The following is a 15,975-nucleotide window of genomic DNA, read 5'->3' as shown; positions in this document are numbered from 1 at the left end:
CCTGGACGCGCTCAGTGTCTGTCTTGGGAGTGAGGGGCCCAAAACTGACCCCAGAGTTTGAGTTGCCTCAGCAGTGTCAGCACGGGGGCACAATCGTTGCCCACTTTGGCTCATGTTTAGCTGCTGTCGACCAGCACCTCCGGGTCCCTTTCTGATGGGAAAATATGAGAACTTTGACCTTTTTTTCGTTACTTTTCTCTCATTCTGAAAATGGGAGCATTTTCCCTTCCCCGGCCCTACGTTTCCTCTGAGAGAGATGACCCCTGGCCCCATCGCAGCCTGCCAGTTCACCAGGTTCCTCTTCCTCCACCACAACAAGAGCCTCCTGAGCAAGGCCGGGCAAACAGCCACTGATAACACAACTTCCAGGTTGCTCTTCCCAAGGCCAGAGCGCCGGGGCCATTGAACGCCGGGCCCAGACGAGCGCCCTGTGTTTGTCTGTGAACCCTGGCAGTGACACCTGCCCGATGGGGCCTTGGTGCCATGGTACAGCCTGGGGTAATGACTCTGTTTATCCTGTTTGGGTAATCCTGATAAGGCCGCACAGCCCCTCCCCGCCGCCGATTCATTGAGAAAACGGCCGTTGACACCGCGCCGGGAACTCGCTCGGCCCGGCCCAGGGACAACGGGGTTGGCTGGGTGGTTTTAATGAGGGCTGCTTAATCAGGCCGGTCAAGGCTGTGGAGGGGTGTTCACTGTGACCCGGCCTTATAAGAGCTGGCTGGAGCAGCCACGAGCTGGCAGAGCTGGGAGGACGGGGACAATCCGGCCTGTGACATATTTTGGAAGGGATTTTACATCTCTCTCCCACCTGCTGAATTTCGACGAGGACTTGGCTCAGCCATGAGCACCAGCGTGGATATGGAGTGTGAGAGGTGCCAGTGCCACGGCAAGGACAAGCACCCTGCCATCCTGTACACCCTCCTGAGCCAGAACCTGCCCTGTGGCGGGGCCCGGCAGCGCTGCCTGTGCCACCAGCGCCGCACCGTGTGCCTGCGCACGCCACACCTCACCTGCCAGGCCGCCTCTGACGTGCTGGTCAAAACCATCAACTTCATGAAGAACGTCGCTGCCTTCCACCTGCTGCCACGGGAGGATCAGCTGCTGCTGCTGGACAGCTGCTGGGTGCCCCTCTTCCTGCTGGGGCTGGTGCAGGAGATGGTGACCTTCGAGGTGATGGAGGCCCCGGCCCCCAGCATGCTCAAGAAGATCCTCCTCAGCGGCCAGAGCAAAGGGCAGGAGCCCGAGGGGACACAGCCCACGCTGGCTGCCGTGCAGCAGCTGCAGTGGTGCCTCCACAGCTTCTGGAGGCTGGACCTGAGCCCCAACGAGTACACCTACCTGAGGGGAGCCATTCTCTTCAATCCGGGTGAGTGCCAGGCCCTCGTGGCTCTGCCGGCCAGCGCTGGCAGCTGGACATGGAATCACAGCATCCCAGAATCACTGAGGTTGGAAAAGATCTCCAAGACCATCGAGCCCGCCCTGGGCCAATCCCCACCTTGTCACCAGCCCGGAGCACTGAGTGCCACGTCTAGGGGTAGGGACTCCACCACCTTCCTGGGCAAATACAGACCTCGTGGCTTGGAGATGCTCAGAGATGGGCAGGTGTGAGCAGCAGAGAGGGCTGGTCACCTTCTCCCTAACTCTGGTCATTCCCAAATGCACTGGGAAGCAGGGAGGATGTCAAAACCTTTGCCTGCCCTGCAGACAATAAGTCCTGGATTCCTTTACTTTTAATGATTTTGCCCATTAACTGCTTTTCCCCCTCACACAGCATCCCTGGAACAGCTACGCCTCAGCAGTGCTGTGTCCATCTCTTAGCGTGGCCTCAGAGATCCCTTCTGAGAAATGGGGACGGGTGGGAATGGGAGAAACCTGGAGCTGTTTCCCATCCTTCTTCATCTCCCTCTCTCCCTCCTCTCCCTCACAGACATCCCTGGGCTGAGGGCTCCGCTCTACATCGAGAGCCTGCAGTGGGAAGCCCAGCGAGCGCTCCGGGAGCTGCTGCGGCCGCTGCACCCCGAGGATCAGGGCCGCTTTTCCCACATCCTACGGGTCACCTCCTCCTTGAAATCCATCCCTGCCGCCCTCGTCACGGACCTGTTCTTCCGGCCCATCATCGGCGACGCGGACATGGGGGAGCTGCTGGTGGAGATGCTGTTTGAGGTCGCGGGCTGGCCGCAGGCCCCGTGGCTGCCCCTGCCCTGCTGAGCGGGGATTTGGGAGAGAAGCGCTCCGGACTCTGCGGGAACGCCGTGTTTCACTGGGGCCGAGGCTGCAGCATCGCTGGGAAGCAGCTGTGGCTCAGCAGATTTTACAGCAGCTCCTGCTCCGCCTGCGCCGGTCTCCAGCCCCGGGAGTGTGTGTGGGTGAGGGGTTTCCTTCCCTGTTCCAGAGCACGGAGCTCTGCTCCCAGTTTCTACTCATTTTGCTGTGAACTCCAAGCAGTGAAGGTTGTCCCCAGCTTGATCCCGTGGTGTCTGGTGGCCTCAGTGGGATCACTGACCGAGGGCTAACATTACAGAATTAGCTCTGGCTCTGGCTTCTGTGCTTAGAAATACGCAGGAAATTTCTTCAGGGAAAAAGCCAGAGTGTTAAATCCTACAGGGTGTACAGACTCGCCCCTCTTTTCCTTAGATTCTCTCTTTCCTCCATAATTCCATGAAATACAAAAGGATTAAGAGCACTTAGGAGCACCTAAACCTACTGCACCTCATTTGGGGCTCTGGGCTTTCCCGTTTGTGTGAAAAGTGAACCCCGAGTGGAGCTGGTTTAGTGGGAGATCCAAACCTCCCTCACTGGAGTTAGAGCCAGGTGCACACCTGGAAAACTCGCTCCTCCTGCCTCCAACAGGCGAGGTGACAGTATTTTATAAGTGAACATTCATGTGGTTTGTATATAAGATGCAATAAATTATTTTTTTAATAAAATGTTTGGTGCTTTGGAACACGGTGGTTTGGAACACAGTGTTGAATTTGGGGTGGGCAGAAAAAACTGCAGTCGTGGAAAAGATAGAATGCAGTAAAAAGGGATTTTCCATAAAAATCCATCTGGCAATGCAGACAGGTTGATTGCCAGACAGTGGGAGCTGTTGGATGAGCAGCTCCTGGCTGCTTCCAGCACACAGAGATTTCCAGGACCAAATCCCCACGCTGGACCTTTCTCCGGTTGTTGAGATCCAGGTGTTGAGCCTCTCCCGAGGGCGCTGTCAGAGGCGGCTGCTCTGCCTCACGCAGCTGCCAGCAGGCACAAATCCCGTCCCATTTTCCGCGGCTGGCACGGGTGAGGTGTCAGGAAAAGCTGCACGAAGCCTCCCCATGCCCACGGAAACACCCGGAATCTTCGCCAGCAGCTCGGGGTGAGGAAGGACGGCTGTGTCAGCCCGGGCCTGCACCTCTGCCGCCGCTGCCGAGGTGATCTCAGCCCCGTGACGGCCTTTTTCCACAGGGAGGGAGCGCCGGAGTCACCGATGGCTCCCACAGGCAGCGCCAAGCCCCGAGTCAGAATTCCTGGCTGTCCCGGGGACAGGGGATGGCTGTGGGTGCTTGTCCAGCGTGGGACCCGCCCGTGACGGGGGGGGTGACAGCAAAGGTCGTGGGACTGAACGGGGACAAGGCCAGACCCCTCACACGGGATAAGGATGGGCAGCCTGGACACCCCCAGTGCCTTGAAACCCCCGGGGTTTGTGACCTCCCTGGGGGTCTGGCCAAGCCCTGGGCCTGTTAAACACCCCCACAACGGGGTCTGGACACCCCCAGGGCCTGTTAAACACCCCCACAACGGGGTCTGGCCAAGCCCTGGGCCTGTTAAACACCCCCACAACGGGGTCTGGCCAAGCCCTGGGCCTGTTAAACACCCCCACAACGGGGTCTGGACACCCCTAGGGCCTGTTAAACACCCCCACAACGGGGTCTGGACACCCCTAGGGCCTGTTAAACACCCCCACAACGGGGTCTGGACACCCCTAGGGCCTGTTAAACACCCCCACAACGGGGTCTGGGCACCCCCAGGGCCTGTTAAACACCCCCACAACGGGGTCTGGGCACTCCCACGGCCTGTTAAACACCCCCACAACGGGGTCTGGGCACCCCCAGGGCATGCTGAGCCCCCCGCTGGGGTACCTTGGTCCCCGTGGCACCCCAGGGTCTCTCTGTCCCCAGGCCCTGTCACCTCCCCAGGCCCGGGGACCCCGGGTCTGCCGCGCGCTCCCCCGCCGCCAGGCGGCGCCCTCTACTCGTCGCGCGAACGTCATCCCCGCGCGCCACCAGCGATCATCCAAGATGGCGGCGCCCAGCGGAGCCGCCGGTGATGGCGGCGCGGCCCGATACTGCCTGGTGAGCGGCATCCCGGCCGCGCTCCGCTCCGCGCAGCTCCGCGCCTACTTTAGCCAGTTCCTGGAGGCCGGCGGCTTCCTCTGCTTCCACTACCGGCACCGCCCCGAGCGCCCGCCGGCGGGCGGCGGGGCTCCGGCGCCGCGCACCTGCTCCTGCCTGGTGTCGGTGCGGCCCGGCCGCGCCCGCCGCTTCGTCCGCATGTACTCGGGAAAGCGCTGGGTCGGGCCCGGCGGCGCCGCGCTGCCCGGCCGCTGCCTCATCCGCAGGGTCCGCCTGAGCCCCGGGACAGGTAGGGGCGGGCGGGGTCCCGGCACGGCACGCTCGGGGCACCGGGCGGTTAGAGCTCCTCGCGGAGTTTCCTTAATGCTTCAAATCTGCTCCGAGGCAGGAAGAGCCCATGTGGGCTCCGCTTATTCCCCTCCCGCTCGGGGGCGCCGGGATTTACCCGCCCCAACCCATCGCTTTTCTCCTGCAGGCCCGGAGGCGTCTCCCAGCAGCGAGGACGGGGCGGCTGCCGGGGAATCGGTCACCGAGGCGCAGCTGAAGCGGCTGCCCGAGTTCAACCCCCCTTCCTTCATGCCTTTTGGGAACGTGGGCACCCCCCTGAGCGTGTTCCTGGAGCTGATCCGGGCCTGCAGGCTGCCCCCCCGCGTTATCAAGAAACTGCAGCTGGATTTTCCAAAGACTGGCTCATCCCGCAGGTATGGGAATGTGCCCTTTGAATACCAGAACACTGAGACAGTTGCTGAGGAAGAAAGAGTTTACACGGCTGCAGGGGATGAGATCACGGAGGGAGAGGAGCCTGTGCCACCCGCGGGGGTGACTCACCCCGCCCGGCCCGCGGAGGATGAGGAGGGGCAGGAGAAGGAGGAAGAGGAGTCGCACTCAGGTGATGTAAGTGGAATATTCCAGCACCATCCAGGCTCAGCTGCTGGAGCTATGAGGGCAGATCCCACTCTCAGAGCTCATTTTTACTCCTTTAGTTGGATAAATGGCTTGTTCGAAACAGTGTTAAAATACAGTTGTTCATCCCTTGGTGCACTGAGCCCCTTGGGGCAGGGACAGGGGGGCCTGAACCCCCCAAAACTGCTCAGGGTGGTCGTAGGGGTTGGTCCCAAAGTGTCTGATGTGAGGAGGAGCAGAGGGGAGGCTGCTGCTGCCCAGCAGACCCTGCCCTGCTGCCTGGCAGATGGGCCCAGCTCTGCTTTGCTGGGAAACGAGGTGACGGAGGTTGGGGACCCCATTTGTGTGCTGGGAGTGACGTGCAGAGCTGCACAAAGGGCTGACCTTGGATGCTCCTGCACTTGGAGTTTAGTCACTCTGAGGAAAGTGGCTTTTGTGACAAAGGCTCCTGGAGAACTGGGCTGGGCAGGAGCCATCCCACCCCTCTCCCTGGCAGACGCCTGTCTGGCCTGTTCTCCCAAACCTCTGTCATTACAGATCCCCAGGCAAGCCATTCCCGTTCTTTCCTCCACCAGAATTAACTCAGATGCCAAATCTCTGCTGCAGTTCCACCCCATTGGTTTCTCCTGGCAACAGGGAGCACAGAGAGCGCTTTGTTCCCTCCTTTTTCCAGCTTTTTAATCAGTCTTTTCTCCTCCAGACTAAACAGACTCCTCCAGCTGTTTCTCCCAGGCTGTTTCCTGGCTCTGCAGTCGTTCTTTTGGCTGTTCCTTGGCTGGTTAATGGCTGTGCCCAGAGCTGGGCAGGCAGCTCTGTGTCTGTGCCAGGGCGCCGCTTCCTGGGAGCCCACACAATCTCCTTAGGGATCAGCTGGAGTGGAATTAATTCGTTGCTAGTGCTGACTTCAGGTCCAACGCACCTGCTCCTTAAATGGGCATCTGTGCGGGGCAGGTCGGGCCTGTGGAGTGGGTGTGCTGTGGGATTTCTCCCTGCTGACTCTGGCAGTGGCGTTAGTCAGGGGATGAGCTCATCCGTCGTGTCGGGGCCTGAGCGCCGCGGGCCGGGCCCGGCTCTGCCGGCGGAGCTGCTCCAGAGGGACGGCCTTGGGAAGGGGTCAGGCAGCAGGGACGGGGCCGTGCTGGCGTCCCCCAGCTCCCTGCTGGGCTGTGCTCGCAGGACAATGACACGTGTGAGGAGTGGGAGCGGCACGAGGCCCTGCACGAGGACGTGACGCAGCAGGAGCGGGCGCGGGAGCGGCTCTTCGAGGAGGAGATCGAGCTCAAGTGGGAGAAGGGCGGCTCCGGCCTCGTGTTCTACACAGATGCCCAGTTCTGGCAGGAGGAGGACGGAGGTGACGTTGGTGTTTGTGTCACTGAGCCCACCAGCTTACATCAGGTTTAAGCCCTTACAAACAGTCCAGGTCAACTGGAGCCACCAACACCTTGCCATGGCTTCTGAGCCTTCCCTTGGGCACAAAACTGGTCACCAGAGCCCCCCCCAGAGCACCCTGTGGTGCCATTGGGAGCCTCTTGGGTGGGCTCTGGGATTTGGGGAGTCTCTATTGCCATTTCCTCTGTGCTGGCACTGCTGAGGCACCACCTCAAGTGCTGTGTCCGGTTCTCCTGGCTCTGCACAGCTCCCTGACAGGAGGGGGCAGCCAGAGGGGATCCCAGGGAACAGGGGCAGGAGGAGAGGGAATGGCCTCAGGCTGGGCCAGGGGAGGGGCAGGCTGGACACCGGAGGCATTTCCTCATGGAAAGGGTGGTCAGGCCTAGGCAGGCGGTGGAGTCCCCATCCCTGGAGGTGTCCAAGGAAAGACTGGACGTGGCACTCAGTGGTGACAAGGTGGGAACTGGTCACAGTTGGAGCGATTGGTCTTGGAGATCTTTTCCATCCTCAATGATTCTGTGATCCCTTCCCATTTTGTTAGGGAAAACAGGGAGCTGGGCCACCAGCAAAGAGCTCCCCTGTGCCAGACCTTGCCTAAAGTGCTGCTTCCCTTCTCTTGGCAGACTTTGACGAGCAGACAGCCGATGACTGGGACGTGGACATGAGCATCTACTATGACAAAGGTATCAGAGCTGAGCCACCCACCCCAGGGAAACCAGGGAAATTCTGACCATGCAGAATTTGGGGAGCTCTTTGTCATCCTTTGAAAGCATCCAAGCCGTCAGTGAACCTGAAACAATGTTTTTCTGGTCTGGCAGCAAGCGTTGCCAAAAAGAACAGGTTCTGCCTCCTCTGCCTGGTGCTCTGGGGGAAATGCTGGTGCTGAGCAGCCTCCCTGAGCTGTGCTGCGCTGACTCTGGCTGCTTTCTCCCCAGATGGAGGGGATAAGGATGCTCGGGACTCAGTGCAGATGTGGCTGGAGCGGCGGCTCCGGGATGGGCTGGAGGATGGATCCGTGTCAGGGCAGCACATTGGCACCTTCGAGAGGTACACCAAGGTGAGCTCTGGGTGCCTGCTCAGGGCAGGAGGGGCTGTGCCAGGGGTGATGCCCACAGGGTGTGGGGTAGGAGGAGGAGAGGTCTTGGGTGTGGGAGGAGGGCAGAAGGCTCTGGGAAGATGAGGGTGGGATTTGTCCAGCAAGTCTGTGATGGTTTTTTCCCCTCTCCCAGGGCTTTGGCAGGAAGGTCCTGGAGCAGCAGGGCTGGACGGAGGGGCTGGGCCTGGGGAGCAGCAACTCTGGGATGGCCGAAGCTCTGGATAACGAGGGTCAGAACCCCAGGTGCAAGAGGGGGCTGGGGTAAGTACCCAAATGCCCTCTCAGCCCCTGTTCCCACCTCTGCCCAGGCTCTCTGGGCTCACAGCAGCTGAGAGGCTGCAAGGGGAGCTGAGTGGGGACAGGGCTGTCCCAGGGATCTGCCTTTCCCTGCACACCTGGGGAATTCCACATAAACAGGCTGCTCTTCCTGACAATCCAGGGCTCCTTAGCGGAGCTGTGGTGTTGGAGCAGGGCTGGAACCACGTGCAGGTCTATGGAAGGTGTCCCTGCCCAGGGCAGGGGGTGGAACGGGATGGGTTTAAGGCCCCTTCCAACCCAACCGTTCCAGGAAAGGAGCTGGGAAGCACAGGGATGCCTGGTGGCCTCTGCAGCCTCCCACCAAACCTTTCCTGCTTCCCTCCAGGTACCACGGGGAGAAGCTGCCAACTTTTATCAGGAGGAAGAAGCCCCGTGGGGACACTTCTGTTGTCATCTCCACCATCTACGATGACCCTGAGCCCCAGGACACGGGTGACCAACTGCTCCGGCGCCAGCCCCCCACGGCCATGAAGTACAGGCAGGACATGGCCTTTGTCCGGGCGTCCCACCCCGCCCTGGGCAGCCTCAGGTCCCAGCCACACTGAGCAGGGACTGTCACAGCCTTTGTCCTGCTCCCCAGTCCAGGCTGGCTCCTGGTCTCAGTGTGAAGCAGGGTGTTTATATATTTATTTTTAGTAAAAATATGGATTTGTAATAAAAATTGCCACGGTGGGGGTTTTTTCCCCACTAATTGAACCTTACAAATGAAAGGAAATGGTGTTCAGTAGGAATGGGGAAAGATGTTGGGGGGTTAAAACTTATATTCGTGCTGGGATCAACCAAATTGGTGTGTTTGGTGAGGCTGAGAAAGCAGAACTTGCAGCCTGAGAGCTGGGGAAGGACAAGCACAGACAGGGCACCGTAACTGTCCCGCTGCTGCTGCCCGAGCGTTCCTTGGGCGTGGCGATCCCACCCTGCTCGGAGAAACCCGTCGGGATGAAAGGCTTGTCCTGGCAGCCTGCAGAGGAATGCTCGGGGAGGCGGTGCCCTGCGGTTGGGCACCTGTGGGTGCTGCCTGCCACGGCTTTCCAGGGTGCTCTGCCCCGTTCTCCTGGCCCAGGCACGGCACAGGGGCGAGCCTCCGTCCCAGTGACCCAGAGCTGGAGGGCTGAGTGTGAATGGGGAAGGTCAGGCCCTGCGTGACTTCCTTAAGGGGTGAAGGGAGAGAATGCAGGGAGGAATTTCTCCTCCTACCTGACAGGAGGGTGTAGCCAGGTGGAGGTCAGGCTCTTCTCCCGGTCAGTGAGTGGCAGGACAAAAGGACATTGTCTTAAACTGCTCCAGGGAGGTTTAGGGTGGACATGAGGAAGAATTTCTTCACAGAAAGGGGGGTTAGACATTGGGAATGGGCTGCCCAGGGAGGTGGTGGAGTCACTGTCCCCCGGAGGTGTTTAAGGAAAGACTGGGTGTGGCACTCAGTGCCATGGTGCTGTTTGGTCAGAGCTAGGGCTCGATGCTCTCAGAGGTCTTTTCCAATCCAATTGATTCTGTGATTCTTTCGGAAAAAAGCGGGGCTGGGGATGTGCTGGAGGGACAAGAGCCGGCGCCGGGACTCGAACCCTCGACCCTTGCCCGGATTCGGGTCCCGGGTTCGAGTCCCGGCCAGGGCGGGGCTGCGCATCCCTCCGGCCGCCAGGGGGCGCTGCGGGAGCGGCGGCCGCTCCGCGCCCGGAACGCGGCGCTGCGGGCTCGCGGCGACCCGGACCCGGCGCGGGGGCACCGGCGGCGGTGAGCGGCACCGGGGGAATACCGGGATCGGGGGGGATACCGGGATGGGGGGGATACCGGGATCGGGGGGTACCGGGATGGGGGGGTACCGGGATGGGGGGGGAGGGATACTGGGGGAATACCGGGATGGGGGGGGAGGGATACTGGGGGAATAACGGGATCGGGGGGGATACCGGGATGGGGGGGATACCGGGATCGGGGGGGATACCGGGATGGGGGGGATACCGGGATGGGGGGGATACCGGGATCGGGGGGTACCGGGATGGGGGGGATACCGGGATGGGGGGGGAGGGATACTGGGGGAATACCGGGATGGGGGGGGAGGGATACTGGGGGAATAACGGGATCGGGGGGGATACCGGGATGGGGGGGATACCGGGATGGGGGGGATACCGGGATCGGGGGGTACCGGGATGGGGGGGATACCGGGATGGGGGGGATACCGGGATCGGGGGGTACCGGGATCGGGGGGACACCGGGATGGGGGGGCAGGGATACCGGGGGAATACCGGAATCGGGGGGACACCGGGGGAATACCGGGATCGGGGGGACACCGGGATCGGGGGGATGCCGGGGGAATAGCGGGATCGGGGGAATACCGGGATCGGGGGGTTACCGAGATCGGGGGGGATACCGGGATCGGGGGGACACCGGGATGGGGGGGAGGGATATCGGGATCGGGGGGATATCGGGATCGGGGGGTCACCGGGATGGGGGGGATACCGGGACCAGAGAGGGTAACAAGGGATGAAGCGGTCTGGGCAAGGAGGGGAACTGGGAGGGAGGAACGGGGAGTGGGGAAGGAGGGTCAGGAGGGCCGTAGGGAAGAAGAGGGGACGCGAGGGAAAAGGAAACACGGGGAGAAAGGGGAGGTGGGGATGAACAGGATGTAGGCAGAGGGAGGGATTCGGGGGAAAAGGGGGTGATGGAGAAAAGAAGACGTGGAGAAATGGGAATGTGAAGGGGAAAGGGGGATGTGAGCAGAGGGGGGAATGAGAGACGCGGGGGAAGGGGAGGAGGAATGTGGTCAGAAAGCGGGGTACAGGCACTTTCCTTTCCTCTCCGCCCGCTCCTGGCTGCGAATCCCAGCAGATCCCGTCCCTATAAGCGCAGATCAAACGGTAATTGGGATGTTGTCCCGTCTCAGCCCGTGGCAGGAGGAGATGAGCCACCATGTCTGAGGGCAGCAGGGGCAGCTCGCTGGCCTTTGGCCAGGTGGTCATCGGGCCGCCGGGCTCCGGGAAGACGACCTACTGCCAGGCCATGCGGGAGTTCCTGGGCCGGCTGGGCCGCAGGGTGGCCGTGGTGAACCTGGACCCCGCCAACGAGGCGCTGCCCTGCCCCTGCGCCCTGGACATCGCCGAGCTGGTCACCCTGCCCGACGTCATGGCCAGCCTGGGGCTGGGCCCCAACGGGGGCCTCATCTACTGCATGGAGTACCTGGAGGCCAACGCGGACTGGCTGCGGGACAAGCTGCAGGGGCTCAGGGGACACTACGTCCTCTTCGACTGCCCCGGGCAGGTGGAGCTCTACACCCACCACGAGTCCCTGAAGAACGTCTTTGGCCAGCTGGCCAAGTGGAATTTCAGGGTAGGGATGGGCTGGGTCAGTGCCTGGCACCCCACGAGCTCCAGGGGCCACGCCCCGTGGGCACAGAGTGGCACTGAGGGTACTCGTGGCTGCTGTCTCCAGGAATTGTTTGGCCTTTCATGTGAAGTGGCTTTGTCAGGGAAGGAGAAGAATTTTGCCCTGTTTTATGCTGGGAGGGATTGGCAAAAAATGGCGTGTTACGGCTTTTAGTGGGATTAGGAGCAGGAACACAGATTCCTTCCTCACGCTTAGCACAAAATCCCAGAATGGTTTGGGTTGGAAGGGACCTCAAAGCTCATCTCATTCCAGTCCATTCCATGGGCAGGGACACCTTCCACGAGCCCAGATAGCTCCAAGCTGGCCTTGAACACTTCCAGGGATGGGACAAGCACTTGCTGTGCTCCAGGATCCTCCCCACAACCCGGGTGTGTTTTACCCAGAGTGGGGTTCTGTGTGTGCCAGGAGCCTTGACACTGCCCTGAGGAATCCAGGGGCCGTGCCAGGCCCGTCCTGCAGCCCAGCCAGGTCCCTGTGCACCCCGTGGGACGTGCTCTGGGCTCCCTTGCACAACGGGAGCTGCAGGTGAGAGCAGCCCCGGGAGCTGCTGACGCTGCGCTTGCTCTGCGGCGGGGCCAGACCATGAATGTGCAAACCCCGAGTGCTCTGAGCAAGAAGGGCAACTTCATTTGCTTGAGAATGTCACTGGGAATCTGCACATTAGAGCTTATTTTCATTGGAATAAATGGACATGGGATTGCAGTTGCTAAAATAAGACATTTACAGGGCTGTTTTGTGCTCTCCCAGGTGCTCACGCCTGCCTGGGAGCCCCAGACTGGCTGGGTTCTGCTGCTGTGACTCAGCCTCAGAGCCCTGACTTGGAGTGACTTCCCCAGCTCTGGGACCACATTGTTACAGCCACACAAAACCCAGGGAACCGAACTGCTCGTTAGTGTAATTATTAATTATTAGTGCAAGCCACAATTGACTCTCCCAGCAGAACTTGGTGTGCTGCAGTTACTGCTCCCGAGTGGGCCTGAGCATTCCTGTGGGAGGTGGGAATCCGGAGGCTGTTGTGTTGCTCAGGAGGGGAACTGCCCCAGCTCCCACCCCAAAAACCCTGCAGAGTTCAGACGAGTGTGGAAACTTCAGCTGCAAAGAGAGAAACCCTGAGAAAGGGGGGAGCAGCTGCAGGGTGAAGTTTCTTGTGCTGGTGGTGGAGCTCTAAAAGCCTCCCCACAGCCCCTCCCTGGCTCTGAGCCGTGGTGGTCCAAGGGTGGGAATGTGGCAATAGACACTTTATATACATGGATATGTTTTCAGTCTGGAGAAGAGAAGACTCCAGGGAGAGCTCCGAGGCTTCCAGGGCCTAAAGGGGCTCCAGGAGAGCTGCAGAGGGACTGGGGACAAGGGATGGAGGGACAGAACACAGGGAATGGCGTCCCAGTGCCAGAGGGCAGGGCTGGATGGGATCTTGGGAAGGAATTGTGGGGGTGGGCAGGCCCTGGCACACGGTGTCCAGAGAAGCTGTGGCTGCCCCTGGATCCCTGGCAGTGTCCAAGGCCAGGCTGGACGGAGTTGGGAGCAGCCTGGGACAGTGGAAGGTGTCCCTGCCCATGGCAGGGGTGGGACCAGGTGAGCTGCAAGGTCCCCTCCAACCCAAACCATTCCAAGGTTCTCTGATCCTGTGTTTTATGTGCACGAGGTGGGAGGGGGGTGGTCCTTTCCCCACACGGCGCAGTCAGGTCTGAGCTGATTGTCCCGTGGCCATTCCAGACTGTCCCACGAGCAGCTGGATGGGCTTGCCACGGCTCTGACCTTGTGTGTCCCTTTGTGCCCTTGCTGCCCAGCTGGCTGCCGTGCACCTGGTGGATTCCCACTACTGCACAGACCCCGGGAAGTTCATCTCCGTGCTCTGCACCTCCCTCTCCACCATGCTGCACGTGGAGCTGCCCCACGTCAACGTCCTCTCCAAGATGGACCTGATCGAGCAGTACGGGAAGCTGGGTAAGGGAATTCCATGGAACCACAGCATGCTTTGGGGGCAGGGGACCTTAAGCCTCATCTCTTCTACCTTCCTGCCGTGGGCTGGGACACCTTCCACTATCCCAGGTTGCTCAGAGCTCCATCCTGGCCTTGGATGCTTGAGGAATTTGAGGGGGAGGGATGTGGAATTGGGCCGTGTCAGGTGCAAATCAGCTCTTTGGGAATGGGGGTGGCAGGGGAAGCTGCTGTAGATGTCACTGTGCTCTTCAGCTTCCAGCTTGCCTTCAGAGATGCCTGTCTCCCTGCAGCTTTCAACCTGGATTATTACACCGAGGTCCTGGACCTCTCTTACCTCGTTGACCATTTGGCCTCCGATCCCTTCTTCAGGAATTTCCGCCGCCTCAACGAGAAGCTGGTGGAGGTGATCGAGGACTACAGCCTGGTGTCCTTCGTGCCACTCAACGTCCAGGTGACCCAGCAGGAGGGAACTGGGAGCCTTGCATGTGTAGCAGCTCCTTTTTGCCTGCTCAGAGCCACAGGGCTGGAAACCTCCGCTGTGAAGGGACTCAGGGAAACACACCCAGACCTGTAAATGATCTGTGGCAGCCAAAGGAAGGGAAAAGGCTGATGAGCTTGGGGCTACCTGGGCCTCGTGTCTTGAGGTGGGGAATCCAGGCTCCCCCTTCCTTCAGCTCTTCTGGCCTTCATTTCAAGTCTGGGCTGAGGATCACCTAAACCCTTGTTAAATTAGGGAGCAGCAAACAGTGAGAAGATCGGGAGGAATACATTGGGGAGGGGGGGCTGGAAACGTCCTTAATCAGGCAGCTGGCAGAAGTGTCAACAGAGGCCAGTGGGCTGGGACAAGGTGGTGAAAGGGAATGAGAGGGTGGAGGGTGTCAGTACCAGTGTCCCTGTTTGTCCCCGTTTGTGTCCCCGGGGCCTCGGGCGCTGTCCGGGTGGCCCAGAGCCCCAGAGAACATCCCCAGTACAGCCCAGCCTGAGCTCCTGCCTGTGGGGAAGGAGCAGGTTCCCAGGGAGCCGTGTCCCTCCTCCCAGGACAAGCAGAGCATGCGGCAGGTGATGCAGGCCGTGGACAAAGCCAACGGATATTCCTTCGGGGACCAGGAGCACCGCAGCCTGGAGGCGCTGATGTCGGCAGCTGTGGGGGCCGACTTCCACTTCTCTTCGTATCCTCTGTGGTGCTGAGTTTAATTTCTCTCTCCTTGGGGGACAAAGGCTGGGATTTGCAGGCCCAGGTTGTTCCTGACATCATCTGGTGGGTGATACACGTGTGGGGAGTGGGGTGTGCTCAGCCCAGCCCGGGGCAGATACCATGAACGTGTCAGGAATCTTTTGACAACTTTCCTCTCTCACTCTCCCTCGGCTGGGTTCTTTCCTTCTCCTTCAAACCATACAACTGATTCTCCTACACTTGTCAGGTCTGGGATCAGGCAGAGCCAGAAATAACTCAGGTGATGCTGCGTCTTCCTGATGGCCTTCGGGCTAATGTGAGGCTGGGCTGGTTCCTCGCTGAGAACGTTCAGAGCTCCTGCAGAAGGGAGTGTTTGAGCCCAGCCCCTCGTTTTCCTTAATTACTGTGTTATCAGCACCCTGGCAGTGCAGGAGAAGTATGTGCAATCTCAGGACAAAGCCGTGGAAGAGGAGGTGATGGATCTGTGACACGCCCTTCCCCCCCCACTCCTCTGTTTTGACACCTCTCCTTTTCCTCCCCGGAGCTTAAGCTGTGACTCAGAGCAACTGAAAGCCTTTCCAGGCAGGGTCTGGACTCCCTCTCTGGGTGGGTTTGACCTCCCGAGCTTCGGCCCTGCTGCCCAGAGCAGGGATTTGGCAGAAGGGAGGTGGCTGAGGGTCTTCCCTTAGGAACAGAGAGATTGAGCCAGGGAAGGCAGGAATAGCAAGGAAAAGAAGCAAGATAAAGTCTCCTCCATCATGTCCAGGACAGATCCAGAGACAGAAAAATCAGCTGGAGCTGCCTCATGTGCAGGGAGACTTGAGGCACCAGTCCTGGGCTTGCTGCAGGAGCACCGTGCACGGGCCCCGTGCTCCGAGGAGAATCCAGGCCGAGACGCCTCCACGTCGTCTCAAGGACAGAAGGATGTTTGTTTTTCTTTTTCTTAGAAATAATGATGGACTCTTTCTTAATAAAGCACTCCTCGGTCTCACTTTCATCTTACGAGTTTGCTGAACCTGAATAAATAAACCCAAGAGTGCTGCGGAGCCCGAGGCCAAAGCGCCTCGGGTGGGAGCGGCGGCAGCTCCGCGCCGAGAGCGGCAGCTCCGCGTTGGCCGGGGCCTGGCCCTCTCTGATCTGCCTGAGAACAGGCTCAGCGCTTGCTGGAGGGAGGGAGGGCTGTGGGACGGGAAAGCAGGTCACTCCCGGTGATCCAGGAGCGATCCGGAGGCTGGAGCGGGGCCGCACGGAGCCCAGCGCGCAAAATGCCAGCTCGGCTCTTGGAGGCTTTTGGTTAAGAAAGCCCCTGTGTGACTCAGCCCATGGTTTGCATGTCGGGCCTTTCCCAGGAGCAGCCCGGTGTGTCCTCATCCACCTTCCTTTTTCTGGGCTTGCTTTCTCCACGTCCCAAATCCTGGGGCTTCCCCTCCTGCCCATGGAAT

The 15,975-nt window shown here is 60.3% G+C and overlaps 3 protein-coding genes and 1 long non-coding RNA gene across 5 annotated transcripts; 3 read left to right on the top strand and 1 right to left on the bottom strand.

Moving 5' to 3' along the window:
- The first annotated feature begins 513 nt into the window (after positions 1–513).
- On the top strand, positions 514–2,947 carry NR0B2 (nuclear receptor subfamily 0 group B member 2). Its single transcript, XM_048327151.1, has 2 exons — positions 514–1,369; positions 1,931–2,947. The coding sequence occupies exons 1-2, from the start codon at positions 844–846 to the stop codon at positions 2,209–2,211; spliced, it is 807 nt and encodes a 268-aa protein (XP_048183108.1). The 5' UTR covers positions 514–843; the 3' UTR covers positions 2,212–2,947.
- A 1,311-nt stretch (positions 2,948–4,258) lies between these two features.
- On the top strand, positions 4,259–8,741 carry GPATCH3 (G-patch domain containing 3). Its single transcript, XM_048327202.1, has 7 exons — positions 4,259–4,623; positions 4,810–5,228; positions 6,414–6,588; positions 7,250–7,309; positions 7,562–7,683; positions 7,856–7,983; positions 8,366–8,741. Exons 1-7 carry the CDS (start codon positions 4,281–4,283, stop codon positions 8,583–8,585), a joined length of 1,467 nt encoding a protein of 488 aa, XP_048183159.1. The 5' UTR covers positions 4,259–4,280; the 3' UTR covers positions 8,586–8,741.
- LOC125337461 lies at positions 8,644–9,693 on the bottom strand. The gene is made up of 2 exons (XR_007208055.1): positions 9,235–9,693; positions 8,644–9,148 (listed from the first exon to the last, which is right to left on the bottom strand). It is a non-coding gene; the product is annotated as an uncharacterized LOC125337461 (long non-coding RNA).
- An 18-nt stretch (positions 9,694–9,711) lies between these two features.
- Positions 9,712–15,530, top strand: GPN2 (GPN-loop GTPase 2). Of its 2 annotated transcripts, XM_048327201.1 has the most exons (6): positions 9,712–9,768; positions 10,916–11,358; positions 13,206–13,362; positions 13,650–13,810; positions 14,398–14,528; positions 14,949–15,530. In XM_048327201.1, exons 2-6 carry the CDS (start codon positions 10,942–10,944, stop codon positions 15,019–15,021), a joined length of 939 nt encoding a protein of 312 aa, XP_048183158.1. In that variant the 5' UTR covers positions 9,712–9,768; positions 10,916–10,941; the 3' UTR covers positions 15,022–15,530. The 2 variants fall into 2 exon arrangements, with proteins under 2 accessions (XP_048183158.1, XP_048183157.1); XM_048327200.1 differs by lacking the exon at positions 9,712–9,768 and having other exon boundaries at positions 10,764–11,358.
- Positions 15,531–15,975: the final 445 nt, after the last annotated feature.

This window comes from Corvus hawaiiensis, chromosome 23 (assembly GCF_020740725.1).
Source record: "Corvus hawaiiensis isolate bCorHaw1 chromosome 23, bCorHaw1.pri.cur, whole genome shotgun sequence".
In the NCBI taxonomy this organism is placed as follows: Eukaryota; Metazoa; Chordata; class Aves; order Passeriformes; family Corvidae; genus Corvus; species Corvus hawaiiensis.
This window is presented reverse-complemented; position numbering and strand designations above follow the sequence as displayed.